Below are 20,792 nucleotides of genomic sequence, written 5' to 3'. Positions count from 1 at the left end.
GGATGAATGGACCTTAGTGCCCTTTGTGAGGAGAGTTCCTTCGCCTCTTGCCTACCCCACCACTCAAAAGGCATTTCAGTCCTCAACCAGAAATTGAGTGAAACAACTGCCTGATCCTAAAAGGAACCTAGGCATAGCCCTAGCATCCAAAATGTCACAGTTATTGACTGTTAAAAATTCTAACAGCCATCATGGAAGTTCATGGGTTGATCCAAGTTCAGACTTAATAAAAAAAAAAATTTTCCCTTTTTACTTTTTTTTTGCTCGTATTCATTTAATGAGTGAATTCATAAAATAAGGATAAAACAGATTGTAATTGTTTTGCATTGTATAGAGAAATGGGTCTGTTTAGGCCAAACACAAAAACAAGCATCAGTGAAAAGCCCAGGGATCCTAGTGATCAAGACAAAGCCTACACATGCATTGTTAATATGAACAAATGCAAACATCTTTTTGTTCTTTACATTAATTATCTCATATTAGTCTCCAACAATACGATGAGTTGAACACTATGATCACCTCCAATTTATAGTTGAAAGAACGGAAATAGATGGAGGTTAAGTAACTTACCTGAATAAGTTACATGGATAGTGTACGGTAGAGCCAGAACTTAAACCTGATGTGTCTCACCTCAGAGCTACAATGCTCTATTACCTCCCCCACTGAAACCTACCTACCCTGAGTACAGGCAAACCTGGGAGATACTGAGGGTTCAGTTCCAGACCACCACAATAAAGCAAAAATCCAATAAAGCAAGTCACAAACTGCACTGTAATCTATTAAGTGTGCAACAGCATTATGTCTAAAAAAAAAAATGTTAATTGTTTAACTTTAAACAATTTTAATTTTAAAATACTTTATTGCTAAAAAAATGTCAACCATCATCTGAGCCTTCAGCAAGTCACAATCTTTTTGCCAGTGGCAGGTCTTGCCTCTCTGTTGACGGCTGCTGACTGATCAGGATGGTGGTTGCTGAAGGCTGGGATGGCCGTGGCAGTTTCTTAAAATAAGACAACAATGAAGTTTGCCATATCAACTGACTCTTCCTTTCATGAACGTTTTATATGTAGCACACGGTGCTGTTTGATAGCATTTTACCCACAGTAGGACTTCTTTCAAAATTGGAGTCAATCCTCTCAAACCCTGCTGCTGCTTTATCAACTAAGTTATGTAATATTCTAAATCCTTTGCCTGTCATGTCGACCGCCTTCACAGCATCTTCACCAGGAGTAGACTCCATCTCCAGAACCACTTTCTTTGCTCATCCATAAGAAGCAACTCCTCGTCCATTAAAGTTTTATCACAAGATTGCAGCAATTCAGTCATATCTTCAAGCTCCACTTCTAATTTTAGTTCTCTTGCTATTTCCACAAATCTTCATTCCCTAGTCCAACATGAAAACTCACCCTTCAAAACCAAATTTAGGAGTCACCTTTCTTTACACCTTCCTTAACTTACCAGGTTTCCAAAGTTCTCCGATTAGGCGTCTAGTATAACATTAATAACATTCCATTTTTTTTGTTGTTGCTCATGAGTCTGTCTCTCTCAACTAAGCTCTAAGTTATTAGTGGGCATAAGTCATCATCTTACTCCTGTCTGTATCTATGGCAACTAGCCTTCCGCCATATACATAATAGATAGTAACTGTCTACTTAATTGATCTAAATGGAAGTCCATATAGGGGATATAGTCTGATCTATACTCTGATTTTGATTTATCATTCTGCAAAGGATTGTATTACTAGTTGATTTTCACCACTGGTGTTATCAGATTCAACCAGGTTATTTTATTATTTTTAAATGTGGTAAAATATATAATATAAAATTTACCATCTTAACCACTTTTAAGTGCACAGCTCAGTAGTGTTAGGTATATTCACGTTGTCATGCAACCAATGTCCAGAAATTTTTATCTTGCGAAACTGAAATTTTATGCCCATTAAAAAACAACTCCCCATTCCCCCCTCCCTCAGCCCCTGGCCACCACCATTCTATTTTCTGTTTCTATGAATTTGACTACTTTAGATACCTCATATAAGTGGAACCATACAACATTTGTCTTTTTGTGACTCCACCAGTTGATTTTTAAACTCCAAAAATGTTACATTACCAATGGGCATCAGAAGAGTAAAACTTTAAAGTGGAAGTATTTGCATTTTAATTATTTGTTCACTCACAGAGGGGTTTGTCCTATCAGGACATCTCTAAGCTTATCAGAATTCTCTATTTCCTGTATTTGAAAAGAGCTAATGTGCATTCTCTTATTGTACAAGTTTCCAGATCCCTTGGAGAAAAGACAAGATAGCAGTTGGCATAGGCTAGGAGAAAAAATTCCAGTTAAGATCTGTAAGCTCTTTAGTGTGTGCTATACAGTGGGAAAAAATAAACAAGTGTCAGAAGAGACAGTAAGCAAATTAAAGAAATACCAGAAACATGACAGCAACCATTCTAGGGGAAAATGGTATCTGTTTCATTCACTCTCAACAAATTTTTGGATTAACTAAAAGTTAAACTTCCGACTTGTCTAGAGTTGTCCTGGGGGAAAAGAATAACAATGGGAAATTTGTGATGTTGAAATGTTCAGAATTTAATGCCATAAATGACAATCTGTACACAACATCAAATCATCTAAATTAAAACGACAAATTCAAGCCATCTTCCAAATGTTGTCTAATTTTTTTTTTTGTATTGCTCAAGTCCCATCTTGTTCACAATAAAATCCAAAGTCCTTATGATGGCCTGCAAGGCTCTATGTGACCAGGTTCCTGTTAACCCGCTGACCTCATTTCCTATCATTCATTTCTTCATTCACTGTTCAGCCTTCTCTAGCCACAGTGACATTTATGCTGTTTCTTAAACACTCTAGATAAACCTCAGGGCCTGTCCCTTTGTCTACCTGGAAAGCTTTACCCCAAGGCATTCTCATGGCTTACCCCATTACTTCGTTCAGGTCTTTACTCAATGTCCTTTCCTCAAAGAGGTTCCCCAGACCACCTTTTATAAAATAGTACCCTATCTCTGTCACTTTTTATCCCCTTACTTGATTTTATTTTTCTTCATAGAATCTATCATTATCTGGTACACTTCAATATTTTTTGTTGTCTTTCACCCCTTACTAGAATGAAAACTCGATGAGGTCCATTAGACTTGTCTAATTTGTTTATGCTAGATCTCTAACACCTAGCATAGTGCCTGACACATAGTGGATATTATTCACCGAACTGATAAAGTTCCATTTGCCAAGTCATTATGCAGTAGGTAGAAACTCAGTCTCCATACTGTAGGTAAATAAACATTAGGTTCTGTCCTCTAATTAGCTAAATATACAAAATCTCTATGACCCTTACTTATTTGAATTCAGGTGTTCTCCAAGTATAGTTCCTGAACCAACAACATCTGCAGCATCGGGAACTTGTTAGTAGTTCCCAAATGAATCAGAAATTCTGGGACTGGTGCTCAGCGATCTGTATTTTAGCAAGTCCTCCAGGTAATGCTTAGGGAACTATATCAGTCTAATCCAAGTCCTTTTGCACAAGGGAGATCTCTAAGGGTATGCTAGAAAGAAGTTTTCTTAAAGGTAAAAAATGAAAAAGAATAAATGTATAAAATCTAAGTCCAGAAAAGGCAAGAATAGAAAGATAGCTGCTGCCTTTTCTAGAGTTTGTTTTATTTAATGTTAGCAGAGCTTTTTTTTTTTTTTTTTTTTGCATGCCCTATTAGACCTGGGTCAACTATAGCTTTCTGTAGATGCCATTTAAAAGGACACTTATACCTGCCTCCTTAGAATGAACCTAAGTGTTTACCATTGAGGCTACATTTGTGCCTTCTCTTCGTAGATGTATAAAACTTCTTGACTTTAACTGATTTTTTTTCTTCAGAAACATTAAAAATATTTCACGGATATATCCCAGTATTCTGGATAATGACGTGTGAGTTCAGTGGTCACCATTTTCAAAATGATACATTGCAACTTGATAAGTACTGACTGTAAAAGCCAAGATCTCATTAAACAAAACTGGAAATAGAAATGACAGGCATCCTGACTGGGGGTGCATATCTACATCAGTGACCATTCCAGTAGGAAAAAGTGCCAAAATCCTTGAAACCTCTCCCTTTGGTTTTGACTTTTTTTTCAGGATTATTAAGACATTTGAATAAAATAAAGCTTGAAAGAACTTTAAAAAGTATAAAGCACTATACAAGTAAAACTAATCCAAATAATAGCTAACCATTAATTGGACACCTTTCTGTGCTAGGCTGTATGCAAAGCATTTTACATACATTATCACAATCTCTCAGCAATTCTTCAAGGTAGGTAGTATTACCTTCATTTTACAAATGAGGTTATGTAACCTGCCCAAGGCCATATAATTAAGAAATAGTACAGGTGAAATATGAACCAAGATCTGTCATATTTAAAATCCTATGCTGCTAACCTCTACACTCATTGACTCAGCGCCACTTTCACTGCATCTATAACTATATCCACATGCATATATTTAGATAAATTTCAAATATAGCACATTCTCATTGTAGAAATTAAAACGTAAAAGATGTATTTAAAACAAAGAGTTAAACTCCCCTTTGCCATAATCCAACTGCAATTCCACTTTTATTCATATTTGAAATGGGCAAAATTCTGTTTGCCTCAACAGGAATATTTTCCTAGTGAAAGTGAAGCAGAAATGTTCTGAAAATATCTATTTTAATAGCTCCCCTGGAAAAAAAATGGTCTGTTTTAATTACAATAAATGGATTAGTTATCGCATTTCTTAAACATGATTCAGTGAAGTGCACTTCAATTTTTATTTTTTTTAAGTTTTCATCTGTTTATTCAAACAAGATGTATCTAGGAGTTTAAAATACGCTGGACACCATTATGCTTTGTGAGTAATGCAGACAGCCATTTAAAATGAAATCAATTTCACCATATTTTGTGACACTGGTCTATTAAGAGTGAATCCCTACGTATTCCTAGACTGTAAACAATGGGAACTGAAGTCTCAGAGGGATCACATTAGGGATCATACATAATAGACAAAATCCTTAAATTGTCTTATTCGCTTTATACAATCAATGCATACTTAAGCAAAACTGAATTCCTTATTAAGCAAACATTTTTGCATAAGGTGCCTTCTCTTTATCTTTCTGTGCCTTTATCTTTTGCTTGACTCTCAGCAATTCTGCCTGGATAGCTTTATCCTCTGGTGCAATCTCCTGAGCTTTCTTAAGATCAGCCAATGCTCGATCGTATTCTTTTAGTCCTTGCCATCCTTGGGCTCTACGGTACAGTGCTTTGGTATTTGCTGGATCTATTTCAAGGGCCTCCAAACAACTGTCGACTGCTCCCTGCCAATCAGACATCTTCAGTTTCCAGGCGCCGATATTCAGCCCGCAGCTCAAAGTGACAGGCTGCAGCTTTGCTCCACTTGCGTTCTCAGTAGCAGCCTTCGAGCCTTCCACATACCTTAAAACTTTTGTGTATTTTTTAATGGCCATCTCCCAGTTCTGGGATTTGAAACAAGTATTTCCAATGTTTTTTAAGTCTTCCGTTACTAGTAAAATTTTATCTACATCTTTTAAATCTATGTCTGCATCCTCTGGGAAGTCTGGATGACTGTCACCAGATCCATCCTTTGGGAATATTCCCCAATCATCCCCTTCCTTCAGTTCTCCGCATTCTGCAATAACGTACAATTTGGCAGGTTTCTCACCTTTCACCTCCACATTTTCCAGAATCCTTGCCACACCCATTCCTTTAATCACTTGGCCAAACACCACGTGTTTCCCATCCAAGTGAGGAGTTGGAACCGTGGTGATGAAGAACTGAGAGCCGTTTGTGTTGCTGCCTGCATTTGCCATGCTCAGTAATCCCTCTTTATCATGATGTCCATTCTTATAACTTGAATGGTGCAACATACCCCGATGGGGACATCTTGGAACAATGAAGATAAGAAGGCACAGGCACCACTAATGTCCTTTAGGAGCCTGGACATTAACCAGGTCTGCTAGTTGGCAAATCCCCTGACATTCCGGACATTAGCAATGGTTTTGTTGCTCTTCTAATGGAAATTTTCATCTTCAAATTTTTCACCATAAATACTTTCTCCACCTGTCCCATTCTGATTTGAGAAGTTTCCACCCTGAATCATAAATTTCTTAATAATTCGATGGAAAGGGCATCCTTTGAAATGGAGAGGTTTCCCAGTGGTGGGTCCAATGCCTTCTTCTCCTGTACACAACATACGAAATTTTTCTGCAGTTTTGGGTACAATATCTGCAAACAATTCCAAGGCATTTCGACCAACTTGCTCCCCTCCTATGTCCACGTCGAAGAAGACTTGGGGGTTACTGGGGTTGGAGGGCTTAGCTTGGGGGGACGGGTGCGACATTGTGGCCCGCAGATGCGTTCCCGAGCGCCTGGGAACACCCCATGGCCGCCGCGCAGCCCGAACCCCCAAGTCGCTCCGTCTGCCAAGAACGGCAGCGCTGGCGAGACGCTTCCGACGGGGGTTCACAATCCGCGGCCCAACTTCTGGCGTCACCTCCCGACTTCCGCCGTCACCGGCCCACTTCAATTTTTAAAGCAAACATTTGGACTATTAAGATAGTACCAACTAACCTTGCTACTTGCAAAGCAAATGCTTTAGTTAGTTGAGCTGTCAATGTGGACACAGCCCAACATCTCTGTATTCCCATTCAGCTATGATTCCTCCTCTATCAGCTCTATCATGTGATAAATTAGTCAGAAGCCTGGCAGTCCATCGAGATTTGCTTCATTCACCAGCAGGGCAGGTGTATTTAACAACTCTTTGGCAGGAGCACAGATTGTTTTTTTCGGCCTGCTGAAAAAGATTCTCCAGTTGTCTTTAATGAATGCTGGCTTGATTCTAAGTTGGAGAATTCTCATGGTATCTCACAGTACCACATGTCAACATGAACAATCCATTTCCATACCCGCTACACTAATACTGCCCACCTGGACTTACAGTAACATAGCAGAGAATGAATTGGGTGAAACCTTGCCTGTTTTCTCCTCCATTCTTTTGGGCAATTCCTGTTCAGTAAGTTCCAAGCTGGCTCAGTGATATTTATTTATTCTTTGATGCTTTTGTCTGCCAATTAGAAGGGAAAGGTAGCATGCTGTCACCATCAACTTTTCCCTGCAATCAGCACAATGCACTGCAGTAAGTGACTGCCCCAGCTCACAAATGCCGAACCTTCATTCAGTTTTAATGCCCAACTTCCAAAATGTTGGCTCCAAAACCCAATATGCTCTTATTGAGTCATCCTGTTGCGAGGCTATTCAGAGCTTCTGGATGATTCCATTTTGATCCTTCTTTGTCCATAAGCAATAGGACTCTGACTAATTCTTGGCGGAGTTGTTATTCTGGCTGAAGATCACCTGAGCACATATTCACCTGTCCATGCCATTTGCTCAGGCTACATCGGGACTGCTCTATTCCAACGTGAAGAGAAGCAGTCCCAGAATCCTAGGATTAAAACCAAACAGCCTGAGTCTTAGTAAGGGGGTTAAAGACAGCCTTATCTTACAGGCCCCTCCGCCACCAAGATTTCTACAGGTATTTAAGACAGAAAGGACTTCTTAGTACAAATAGAGAAAGGGAGATACTTATACCATGCTTGCTATGTAGTCCATTAACAATTAGGAGCAAAAGCGTGCAGATCAATTTCCTAAGAAGGACAGAATTTGTAGACTCAAGAGCATAGATGGAAGGCTGACAGAGGCACTCTATCCACTAGGCTTTCTACTGATTCATCATCCCCTTAGTTTCTCCCCACTCCCACCCTGATACTTTCCAGTGATAGACACTCTCCCCTGTGCACTTCAAAATTGCTATATCCATCTGGAGGAATCCAGGTCCTAGTGGAATTGAAATTCCACTAGGTATACATATGTAATGTGCTACAATAGAATGGATGGAATAAGATAGATGTCAGAGATGATATTTGGATAAAGACTTTGAATCTGTGTAAAATATTAAATAATCATATTTCCACAAGATAAAACTGAAGGGGAGGCAGGTGGCTTCAGCATATCAGACATACACAGATGCTCCAAACATGAGAAGAAAACAACTCCCCTCTTACAAACAAAGCAAGCCTTTCTTGACCACATTTGTGAGCTGATCAGGGGGAAGTAATGAAAATTGCATAAAGGTTAATGGTTAATGGAACACCACCCAGGGAGTCCCAGGGAGCCTGCCACTCAAGGTTTAGGGAAAGGTGCCATATGTATTCAAGTGCTGGTTCAGCTGTGAGCACCTGCCACAATTCTGCTTTTATAGGACATGCACTGTAAGACAAGACTGAGGTGAGGAAAATCCCAACGTCAGTCGTCGGGAAGTTAGCAATGTATGGTGGCCTTGAGAAAGTGAACTGTCTACTACTGTTCCTTGATATAATAGGATAGGCAAGGGCTTCCCTGGTGGCGCAGTGGTTGAGAGTCCGCCTGCCGATGCAGGGGACACGGGTTCGTGCCCCAGTCCGGGAAGATCCCATGTGCTGCGGAGCGGCTGGGCCCGTGAGCCATGGCTGCTGAGCCTGCACGTCCGGAGCCTGTGCTCCGCAACAGGAGAGGCCACAACAGTGAGAGGCCCCGGTACCGCAAAAAAAAAAAAAAAAGGATAGGCAAGGAGAAAGGTGGAAAAACTCTTTATCTTTAAAAAGATACTCTTTATCTGCAGGGCAAGGTGCCTCACTGATACCATAAGCAAAAAACCTGTGAGCACAAAGGAACTTTGTTGTTAGACGTTACCCCAGGCCTGGCTGTTAAGTTGGGAGAAGACAGAAAGGACAAGGAGGAAGAGAAAAACAACAGTTACGGAAGAATGACCATTTGTTCCACTACTGACTTGGATAAGAAAGAAAGATACCGAGCAGCCATATTCTACAAGACATATGGCTTTGGGCAAGGCTTTAACTCCTCTGAGCCTCAGTTTCTCATGAAATAAGGAGAGATTCTCTCAACCGACCCAAATAGTACTTTGAGAATGATCATTTACCGTTCTCTGTGAAAACACTCCCCTGCAAAGGTAAAGTATGTTTGTTCTTTCTGGAATCCATGAAGTCATACTCCCAACTATTTCTGTAAATAGAAGGGAAGGAAGCAGATCATTCTGATGTAGATCTTCCCTCCTCCCCACACCCTCTACACATACACAGACACACACACAGAACTATGCCCGGGGTGGAAGTAGTTACTGGATACACAAACCACAAACTTTGCAGAGGCATACAGCGCTCAAGTATGGTTCTGCACCTTCTATTTATGTGCTATCTTTTACTTTTTGTGCTATGTTTGTATCATGACTGAGAGCAGTCTAGAGGCTACTGGGAAGTAATTGGAGGTGTTTGGGTCATTTACTTGGAAAGCATGGCTACAACAGAGACGCAAGAGAGAAAAATTAAAAGATGGAAACGTAATTCCTGGAGAAAGAAATATTTTCACAATGATATAAGCAAGATTCCAGCTGGACCCTTGCTTCCCTGCTCTGCACCCCATTTCTCTTTTCCTAGTGTCATGTATACTCCTCACATCTGTGCAAGAGCTGGACAGAGGGTCAAGAAAGCCTACCTGCACACTTGCTGAGGAGTCACTGGGCCAAATTCTCACACAACTGACACTCCATTTTCTTGCAAAAAATATAAATGATTGCAAGTGATAGAGGTAGTAGCATTAACAAACTCATGCTTTAAGTAAATAATTTAGAGCCTTCAGCAACTTAAAAATGATTGGTAACAAATGACTTGTAATACATTTCACAATGCAGTATATTAGGATACAGTCTTTGAACATGGTGACCAGTTTGTGGGCATCCTGTCTGTATCACATATTTTAACATGATAATATACACTTCTTGTCCCCAATATGTATGTGAGCTACTTGAGGTTAATATTCACATTATCCATCTTTGTATTGTCTTAAGTGTCTAGCATAGTGTTGTATACAAAGTAGGTAGCCAATCAGTATTTATTTCATCCCTCTTCTACAGCTGAGTAGGTTGGGCAATAGAAACTAATGGAAACTGTGTCTGAAGACCTTACACTGTGAAAGTTTGATTGCTTACATCCTGGTGACCATCCTCTAAGGCAGACCAGAGAATACGGACAAGTGGAAAGCAATTGTAAATGTATCAGAAATAAAATCATTTTCTTTGAAATAAATGCTTTTTCTGTAAAGTTTTCACCACTTGGTAGTCTGGGGAACATTCTTCTATATAAGTTGGAGCTGCAACACATTATGATTGTAGCCTCCAAGTTGTGTAGGTGACTTTTATTATTCTACCCTGAAGAGTAGCTATTACATTAGTAGGTTTAAAATGGAGTTTTGAATTTTCTTAAGAGTAATAATACTGTAAATGCTGCACAAAATTAGCTAATTTAAATAATAATAAAAAAAACAGTGCAGCTCTACAGATGAGCTTATCTCTAGGTCCTCAGCAGGATGTCTATTTAAGATAATGTCTATTTAAGATATTTTCCATCAATGAAAGTATAAATTGATTTCATAATGATTAGTTTAAGTTCCTCTTGGGGGGTAGTTATAACTCTGAAGGTTAAAAAGAGTCTATTTCGGGCTTCCCTGGTGGCGCAGTGGTTGGGAGTCCGCCTGCCGATGCAGGGGACGCGGGTTAGTGCTCTGGTCTGGGAGGATCCCCATGCCGCGGAGCGGCTGGGCCCGTGAGCCATGGCCGCTGAGCCTGCGCGTCCGGAGCCTGTGCTCCGCAACGGGAGAGGCCACAACAGTGAGAGGCCCGTGTACCGCAAAAAAAAAAAAAAGAGTCTATTTCTAAAAATGCTTTCCTTTTCCATTTTAGAAATAATTCTAACACTAGCCATCATGTTTCAGAAAGAAATGTTATTTTAGAAGCATTTTACATATGTGTAACAATGTAAATATTTTTCATTAATTTAACACAAACTGTTTACCACAGCTGGAGAGTCATGGGCAAAAACAATCAAAGAAACTCTCTTGGAAATTTTCTTTCACATTTCAGTTATTCTGTATCCATCTTGAGATACTAAGGGCAGGCATGGAAAGAGGAGATGGTTAAGAGTGTAGATTGGTGTCATTAACAGGAGACTTCCAATCAAAACAGACACCAATATGAGCTGATAACTGAGGTTAAACTGTTACATATGTATTACTTCTTCTTTTTTTTTTTTTTTTTTTTGCGGTACGCGGGCCTCTCACTGTTGTGGCCTCTCCCGTTGCGGAGTACAGGCTCTGGACGCGCAGGCTCAGCGGCCATGGCTCACGGGCCCAGCCGCTCCACGGCATGTGGGATCTTCCCAGATCGGGGCACGAACCCGTGTTCCCTGCATCGGCAGGCGGACTCTCAACCACTGCGCCACCAGGGAAGCCCTGTATTACCTCTTTTGAGAGTCTGGGGGAGGGGCTTGGATAAACACACTTCTATGAGACCTAGCTCTTCAGAGGTGAAAATGGAAACAAAGCAACTCAACTTGATTTATGTTCCTCAAAGCCACTGTGGGAGAATAATTTATCTGGTATTGACCAATTAATTGCTAGATAATGATTGTTTCATTATTTCAAGTGTAATTCACAGGGGTTAATGGAGATTATCTGTTTTTCAACCACCAGTTTTTAGAAAACAGACACCAATACCTCATTGGCATTAAACTAATTCGACATCCCCTAGAAACTATTTATTTCCTTTCAATGTTTGAAAACCTACTCTATATAGGCACTATGGGAAGCACTGGGGATACCCTCTCCCTCCATATAAGTGACAGTGAAACTACACTGGGAGGAAGTGAGAGAAAAAACGGCAGAAGAAGGAACATATTACAATAAATCCAAGACCAATTATTAATATGAAATTTAATCAGTAATCAAAAACTCCCAACGAACAAAAGTGCAGGACCAGAAAGCCTCTTGGTTGAATTTTACCAAATGTTTAAAGAAGACTTAATACTTATCCTTCTCAAACTATTCCAAAAAACTGAAGAGGAAGGAAGGCTTCCAAATTCATTCTATGAAGCCAGCATTACCCTGATACTAAAACCAGACACAAATACACAAAAAAAGAAAATTACAGGCCAAGATTCCTGAAGATATATGCAAAAATCTCAACAGAACATTGACAAACCAAATTCAAGAATACACTAAAATGATCAGACATCTTGATCAAGTAGAATTTTCCCCAAGGATGAGAGGATGGTTCAATATCCACAAATCAGTCAATGTGATACACCACATTAACAAATTGGATAAAAATCATATGATCATCTCAATAGATCCAGAAAAGCATTTGACAAAATTCAACATCCATTAGCAATAAAAACTCTCAACAAAGTGGGTACATACCTCAACATAATGAAGGCCATATATGATATACCTACAGCCAACATCATACTCAATGGTGGAAAGTTGAAAGCATTTCCTCTAAGATCAGGAACAAGACAAGGATGCCCACTCTCATCACTTTTATTCAACATAGTATTGGAAGTCCTAGCCACAGCAGTAAGAGAAGAAAAAGAAATAAAAGGAATCCAAATTGGAAAGAAAGAAGTAAAACTGACACTATCTGCAGATGACATGATACTATATATAGAAACCCTATGAACTCAACCAAAATATTATTAGAACTAATAAATGAATTCAGTAAAGTTTCAGGATACAAAATTAATATACAGAAATATGTAGTGTTTCTATACACTAATAACAATCTATCAGAATGAGGAATTAAGAGAACAATGCCATTTACAATTGCATCAAAAAGAATACAATACCTAGGAGTAAATTTAACCAAAGAGGTGAGAGTTCTATAGTCTGAAAACTATAAGACATCAATGAAAGAATTGGAGATGACATAATGGAAAGATATATCATGTTCATGAATTGGAAGAATTAATATTGTTAAAATGTCCATCCTACCCAAAGCAATCTATAATTCAAAGCAATTCCTACCAAAATACCAATGGCATTTTTCACATAACTAAAACAAGTAATCCTAAAATTTGTATGGAATCACAAAACATCCTAAATAGCCAAAGCAATCTTGAGAAAGAAAAACAAAGCTGGAGATATCACACTCCTTGATTTCAGACTATACTACAAAACCATAATAATCAAAAAAAGTATGGTACTGGCACAAAAACTGATGTATAGATCAATGGAACAAAATAGAAAGTTCAGAAATAAACCCATGCTTATATGGTCAATTAATCTTTAAATAAACCCATGCTTACATGGTCACTTAGTCTTTGACAAAGGAGGCAAGAATATACAATAGGGAAAAGACAGCCTCTTTAGTAAATGGTGCTGGGGAAACTGGACAGCTACATGCAAGAGAATCAGACTGGACTATTTTCTTACACCTTATAAAAATAAACTCAAAATGGATTAAAGAATTACGTGTAAGATCCAAAACCCTAGAACTCCTAGGAAAAAACACAGGCAGTATGATCTTTGACATTAATGTTAACAATTTTTTTTTGATTTGTCACCTGAGGCAAGGGCAACAGAAGCAAAAATAAACAAATGGAACTACAACAAACTAGAAATATTTTGCCCAGTGAAGAAAATCATCAATAAACCAAAAGGTAACCTACTGAATGAGAGAAAATATTTGCTAATGATATATCTGATAAGGGGCTAATATCCAAGTTATATAAGAAATCACACAACTCAATATCCAAAAAACAAACAATCCAAGTAAAAAATGAGCAGAAGACCTGAGCAGACATTTCTCCAAAGAAGATATGCTGATGGCCAACAGACACGTGAAACAATGATCAACATCACTAATCATCAGGGAAATGCAAATCAAAACCACAGTGAGATGTTGCCTCACAAGTGTCAGAATGGCTATTATCAAAAAGACATCAAAAAACAAGTGTTGACAAGGATGTGGAGAAAAGCAATCCCTTGTGCACTGTTGGTGGGAATGTAAATTGGTGTAGCCGCTATGGAAAACAGTATGGAGGTTTCTCAAAAAATTAAAAATAGAACTACCATATGATCCAGCAGTTCCACTTCTGGATATTTCCCAAAAATATAAAAACAGTAATTTGAAAAGATATACGCACCCCTATGTTCATTGCAGCATTATTTATAATAGCCATGATATATATGGAAGCAATCTAAATGTCCATCACTAGATGAATGGATAAAGAAGATGTGGTATATTCTTTCTCTCTCTCTCTCTCTCTCTCTCTCTCTCTCTCTCTCTCTCTCTCTCCATATATATATATATATATATATCTCATGGGGCATGGCTATGAATTCATTGCAGAGCAAACCGATAAGATTAGCATCAAAGAGTCATTGCCTGAACTGGTACATTGTTTTTAAGCAATAAAGGAGCTGGCATCACTGACTAGAACAGGATGAGAGACCTGACCTTTCCCATGGTAATATATAAGGAGTTTAAGAAGAATTACATGTGCCTTAGCTAAAGGTCTTGATTAAAATCCTGGTTCCACTATCTTACAATATCCACGATTGTATGGTATTGCATGGTAAAACATTAGTCATACGATCTTGAGAAAGTTACACACCTCTCTGAATCTCAGATTCCTTGGCTGTAAAATGTGACTAGTAATTGTGACAATTACATGTGATACTGTATGTGAAAGGTCCTACCGCAAGGCTTAAAAGTAAGAGTCAACAAATATTGAATACCTTCCATTACCACCCATCCCATCATATGGCTGGGATAAGACACAGTCCAACAGACAACACTGGACCAACACTTCCACAAAACTGTCCACATTACGAAACAAAAGACCTCACCATTAGAGAGCAGAGCTCTCCATATTAACAGAACTTTGTAAATTCCAATATGGAGCAAACTTCCTTCATGGAAGTATGACAGGACAAACTACTCCTTATAGAACGGGTTATGGGATTTCCAGGTACTTATGACGAAACTCTTTCTCTTAAGGAAACATTACTTGGCGTCATTGTGACCAGAGAGCTTACCAGTAGAGAGCAGTTGGTTTCCCAGTACCAGGTTTAATCACTCTACCAGGAGGCAACTCAAGAGGCAACCCGGGCCTTTCATATTAGGGGCCTCTCCAAGACATGAATCATTGATAGCAAAGACTAATAAAGAACTTACTTCACACTGGGCACCATTTAAAATGTTTTACTTATATTAACTGCTAATCATTTTACATTTGAGAAAAATTAAGGGCTTAGAGACGTTAAATAACTTAAGTAAGGTTACACAGAGATGGGATATAAATTCTGGCAGTATGGCTCCAGGCTCCACACTTTTTTTTTTTTTTTTTGCGGTACGCGGGCCTCTCACTGTTGCGGCCTCTCCCATTGCGGAGCACAGGCTCCGGACGCGCAGGCTCAGCGGCCATGGCTCACGGGCCCAGCCGCTCCGCGGCATGTGGGATCTTCCCGGACCGGGGCACGAACCCGTGTCCCCTGCATCGGCAGGCGGACTCTTAACCACTGCGCCACCAGGGAAGCCCCCAGGCTCCACACTTTTAACTTCTGTACTGTACTACCCATGCTACTATGACCATTCTGTAACTGAGCACTCTGCCAGGTGAGCCACATGCTTAGCATGGAAAAGTAGAATAGACTTCTTAGCCATAAGGACTTTATAATCTAAAAAAGAAAAATTCAAAAGACACAGACTACACCATAGCTCCAGGCACTCCCTAAAGGGAGTGGTTTGGGCAGCAGGTGTGATACAAATTCAGAGGAAATGAGAAAGGACTTCATGGAGAAGGCTGAGCTTAAAGAACAATGTTTTGTGCCTGATGCACCTTTCTAAAATGGTTTTCCTCTCATGGTTTGGGTCTCTTACTAATTGATGCAGTTTACTGAACCATTGATTCAACAACCAAGATAAGCATCATTGCTGGAATGATTAATTAGCTGGAATGAAGCTTGGTTGCCTCATCCAACCTATACATTTTCATTCTTCTCCAAGATCATGGCACATCTTTTTATATAGCTTGTGCTTTCTATGTTTGATTGTACTTTAATAAGCCTTATCCAGGACTTTTTTTTTTGGCTAATAATCAATACCATCCTCCCAATAACTTTAAAAGTCTATAACCACCCCCCAAACGTTGGCTCTCTATATATTTGATGGCCAGGTCCTAGGTACCATGGCTTTTACAAATGTGTATATTGTTAGAAGCAAAATTTGAAACTCAGCTTGTATTTCGTTAGAGATAAAAAGGATTTCTGCACAACACTGCCTACCTACCTTTGCCATATTCAAATGACAATTGCTTAGCTGCCATCTTGTGGCAAACAACACACACTGTTAAAAAAAAAAATGTATTCAACATTTCACAGTAAGAATCAAGATTTCCATTTTAATGCCCTCTTAATGGATGGTTCTGTATCCCCTTCACCTGCCCTTAAGGTAAACACTTTTTCTGTTTTTTCCGGTCTGAGGTTTGTTGGATGTCAGAGTAACCTCAACATTTATACTTCAGTAGTTCTTTTATGACACTGATTTTGCTCTACTTGAAAAAAAATATCTTCCACTCGTTGGATGAATGCTTATAAATGCACAAAAATTTAATATTGCCCTTTTTTGAGACAAACTATGAAGTACTTGAATGTGAGACCACGACCCCCAGACACACACACACACACATACACACACACACACACACACACACAGTGTTTTCTAAACAGCGCTGTGTACTTTATTCTGAAAGACCACTAATTAGAGACAGTAAAATGAAATCTACCTTCACATTTTATTTCCAGTGATTTTATTTTCACTATTCGTAAAGTTGGTCAATTCAATTTTTGAACTTTTTTTATTTGTGTTGAGAACAACTTGGCTCCCACCTCTCACAAACTTTGATTTGCCCTTGGGTCTTCTTACTTATTCCAACCTTTAAGTTAGGACTTATATTCAGGCCTTAGATATAACTGGCTAGAGAATGTTGGAAGGAGAATTTGCTCCAGAATCAAGTTTCTTTTGCTGTGTCGCTGTGCAACCAGGGAAGGCAATAACCATTCGTGTTTAAGTGTACTTCGTGTATACTCAGACTATCTAGGTCTATATCCTGAATCCTGGCTTAACATTTTCATGCTTTAGCTTCCACAAATTTAAAATGGGGATCATAATGACACCTACCTCATAGGGCTATTGAGAAGATTAAATGAGTTAACACAGATAAAGTTCTTTGAACGGTGCCAAACAGAGAGTAAGAATTCAAAAAAAATGAGTTATTATGACTATTTATTGCTTATTGTTATACATTGTATATATTTAAATAACATTAGTATTGTTTATGCCTTTTTTTCTCTCTAATGCCAGGTCATTCTGCTGATGTCTGACTCTCAATGTTCAATCATCTTGCTCTTTTAATTGGTTTAGCAAGTGTTTGAGTCCCTAATGTGTGTCATGCATAATACTACGTACTGAAGCGACAAGAGTGAAAGGAACAGGCAATGTCTTAGCTCTCATGCAGCTCACAACTGAGATGATATTGGATGATAAACAGATAAATTCATGAACAACATAATTTCAGGAATAACATGGACTAGAAAAAGTAGGACAGGGCGATGTAATAAAGAGTAAGGGAAACAGAAAATATAAAGACCCCCAAGCAGTAATCTAAATTATCTACAAAGTCAGAGGAATAAAAGAGAAGTCACAGGAAATGAGATTAGAGAAGGAGGTAGGGACCAGATAACATTGGGCTTTGTAGAGCATGTTAAGGACTTTAGGTTTTATTCCAAGTGCAGTGGAAATCCATCAGAGGTTTTAAAGCAGGGAGTTACATGATCAGATGTATATTTGCTTTTTAAAAGATCATATTTTCTGTTCCATTACTTTAAAACCTGACAAGACTTATCTTCAGAGAATAAAGCAGATATACAAATAAAAACAAATAAAAATGACAGAGATGACAAGAGAGTCCCTTCCTCAAGATGAATTGCATTTACACCCATGAGTTCCATGAGAAACCTCTTTATAACAAATTCTCCCTTTTTTGCATAATATTTTTCTGAATGTTTTCTGTTGATTTCCAACCAACCAAAATACTTCTAATTACTTCACTCTACCACCTCTAAACTTGCAAAATTCATTCTCTCCACCTTTCTCAAAATACTGATTTCACCTTTATTTCCCTTATAAACATCTTCACTGCAAAAAAAAAAAAAAAAATACAGTCTTCCAATGTCCTACAAGTTCAAAGCATCTGAATCTACAGTCTTTTTTTTCTTTTACTTTTTCTTTTTTTTTTTCTTTTTGGCCCTGCCGTACTGGCTTGCAGGATCTTAGTTCCCCAACCAGGGATCGAACCCACCCAGGCCACAGCAGTGAAAGAACCAAGTCCTAACCACTGGACCACCAGGGAATTCCCAGAAGCTACAGTCTTTTGATGACACTCCTGTGTATTCTGTCTTTTTCTGTGATATAACTAGGAACCAAAGGATTAACAAATACAGGACACACTGGGGTGCTGCAGACTGTGGGAAACTGAAAACGTCAAGTAATGGGAATAGACCCTGCCACACAGAAGAAACATGGTCTCCAAGGAAATACAGTAACAGTCATATGGCATGGACGAGCTATTGACATAATGATTTTTTTTTTTTCTTTTTTTGGAAGTGCCATGAGACATGAGGGATCTTAGTTCCCTGACCAGGGATCGAACCCGTGCCCCCTGCATTGGGAGCGTGGAGTCTTAACCACTGGATCACCAGGGAATTCCCTGACATAGTGATATTAATGGATAAAAGAATTTCCCAAGTGTACAGAGCGTAACCACAAACTGTTAAGGTATTCAAAGATCTAAGCTGGCAGATAGCACCAAGGAAAGTCTGGTAGCAGGAATATAGCTTGGGGTCATAACGGACAAGAACAAAGGAGGTTTTCCATCCCTCAAGATTTGGTAGCTTATCAGTACAGAAAAATCTCAGGGACCAGATAGAGACCCAGTTACTTGAACTAGGATAAAAAGTTGGAAAAGAACTACAATCAAATTTGCCTTAATATTGAATTCCTCATGTCTTGTGTAACAGCTCTATGTATGTGTCCTAAAGCAGGAGATATGGATGTATCTACAGTTGGTAGGGGGCTGAGATCAAAGACCCCAAATGTAGCACAAATGTACTATATTGCCTTGATTTATGAATTGCATATCAATGGAGAGAGTAGCTTCAAGCAGTGAGTACTCAATCTATTCGTAGCTTCAACTACTGTTCTCCTTGGAAAAGGTCAAATTTTTGAGATGCAGGCCTATTTTCTAACAACTCAAGTGAGACCAAAAAATAGCTTCTCAGAGGCACTAAACACTTCCCATTTGATAATGTTTTTCGTCTCGAGTCATGGAAACTAATGCCTTTATAGAAAAGCAGGAAAGAAGGCACGTGTGCACAGGGAATCAGGCAGGTCACCGAACACATTGTTGGCCACACAGCTACTTGCATAATAGTTCAGAGTAACATCACTGAGAAATTGCATTTTTATACCCCTATCTTCCTCAATCTAAAGGGACTCTAGGCAAAGTGAAACCACTACATGGCCTCAAACAAAAAGCAAAGTCTAATGTTAGCTTGCAAGTCTCAAATTAACGTTTATAGTTACCTCCTCTCAAAATGCTGCTGCTTCAGTCAAGCAAGGAAACTTTATGATCTTAGTGGAGCTTTCCAGTTTAAGATTAAAAGAAAAATGTATGTTTCAAATGAGTCATTGACTTTCTGGACCAGAGCAAATCCCTCTGATCTTACAAGGGTTGGACTTCTTTCCTGGGTCTTTGAGAAAGGGACCGAAATTTGCTGTGAAATGCTGTTTTTTATTTTCACCTGTGCCTAATGCAAAATCACTGAAGTGTCCAAACAAATATCACAAAAGTCAGAACAGATTCTATATCCTCCATTATCCTACAATTGGAGACAGTCACACAGAGATGGTGAAGTAATCTAAAACACATAGCCTTGAAAAAGTAAATGGAAAATGTTGACTATGTGAATACAACAGAAGCTTAAGGACTCTCACTTTTGGTGCTAGGGTCAACACTTTCAAAGAATCATTGCTTAGTGGCTCTTCCATTAAAAAGCCTTATTAATCACATAAAGGCTGCTTTCTTGATTTCAGTATTGCGTTATCCATCGTACTCATTCTGAAATCACCAGTAACGAATAAATTGATGCTGAATGCTTCTAGAGATGACACATAAACAGTGTAAATTAGAGCCAATCCAAATTCATGAACATTGCTTGCAGATCCTGTTACATACTCCATCTCCCATTCCACTGAGGGCCCGTAATCAGCGCCGGCTCCATTATTTGCAGGGCCCAGTGCAAGATGAAAATGCAGGGCCACTCGCTCAAAAAGGAAGATAAAATCATTTTTCTTCCTTCTGCAGTTTCCATCTCAACCTTCTCAAGATGTTCTTTAAATTACTATAGAATGCTGCACTCCTTAGGTGCAGGGATACTCCTGGGACAAATGTAGACACTCATAGTTACCCAGTCCCCTGGCCCACCACTTAAGGAATGGGATGTGCACACTTGGCCCCGCCCCTCAACGTGCTCATACCCATGCCTCTGCCAATGACAGAGGGTGGCAGCAGTAACTGGGCAGAGGCAGGGGAGTGGGCAGCAAACAATCAGACCTGGGGAGGCAACAGAAGGCACAACCACACGTGGGCTGAGTCACTCCTGATCAAATGCTCCAAGACCGGAGCACATGCTCCACTTTCCAATGGGACTTTACTTAGGAAACAAATTTAAAGGTAAAATGATCAAGAATTTCAAGACAGCAATCACAGAATATTAAACCCCAAGTGCAGAGCCCC

The 20,792-nt window shown here is 39.2% G+C and overlaps 1 protein-coding gene across 1 annotated transcript; it reads right to left on the bottom strand.

Annotated features, from left to right (window-relative positions):
• Positions 1-5,078: 5,078 nt before the first annotated feature.
• On the bottom strand, positions 5,079-6,391 carry LOC307181024 (peptidyl-prolyl cis-trans isomerase D-like; the record flags this gene model as incomplete). Its single annotated transcript, XM_079911772.1, has 2 exons — positions 5,079-5,901; positions 6,066-6,391. 2 exons carry the CDS (start codon positions 6,389-6,391, stop codon positions 5,106-5,108), a joined length of 1,122 nt encoding a protein of 373 aa, XP_079767898.1. The 3' UTR covers positions 5,079-5,105.
• Between the last annotated feature and the right edge of the window lie 14,401 nt (positions 6,392-20,792).

Source organism: Stenella coeruleoalba, assembly GCF_951394435.1.
Source record: "Stenella coeruleoalba genome assembly, chromosome: X".
NCBI classification, from domain to species: Eukaryota; Metazoa; Chordata; class Mammalia; order Artiodactyla; family Delphinidae; genus Stenella; species Stenella coeruleoalba.
Note: the sequence above shows the minus strand (reverse complement) of the source record. Positions and strands in the feature narration are given on the sequence as shown.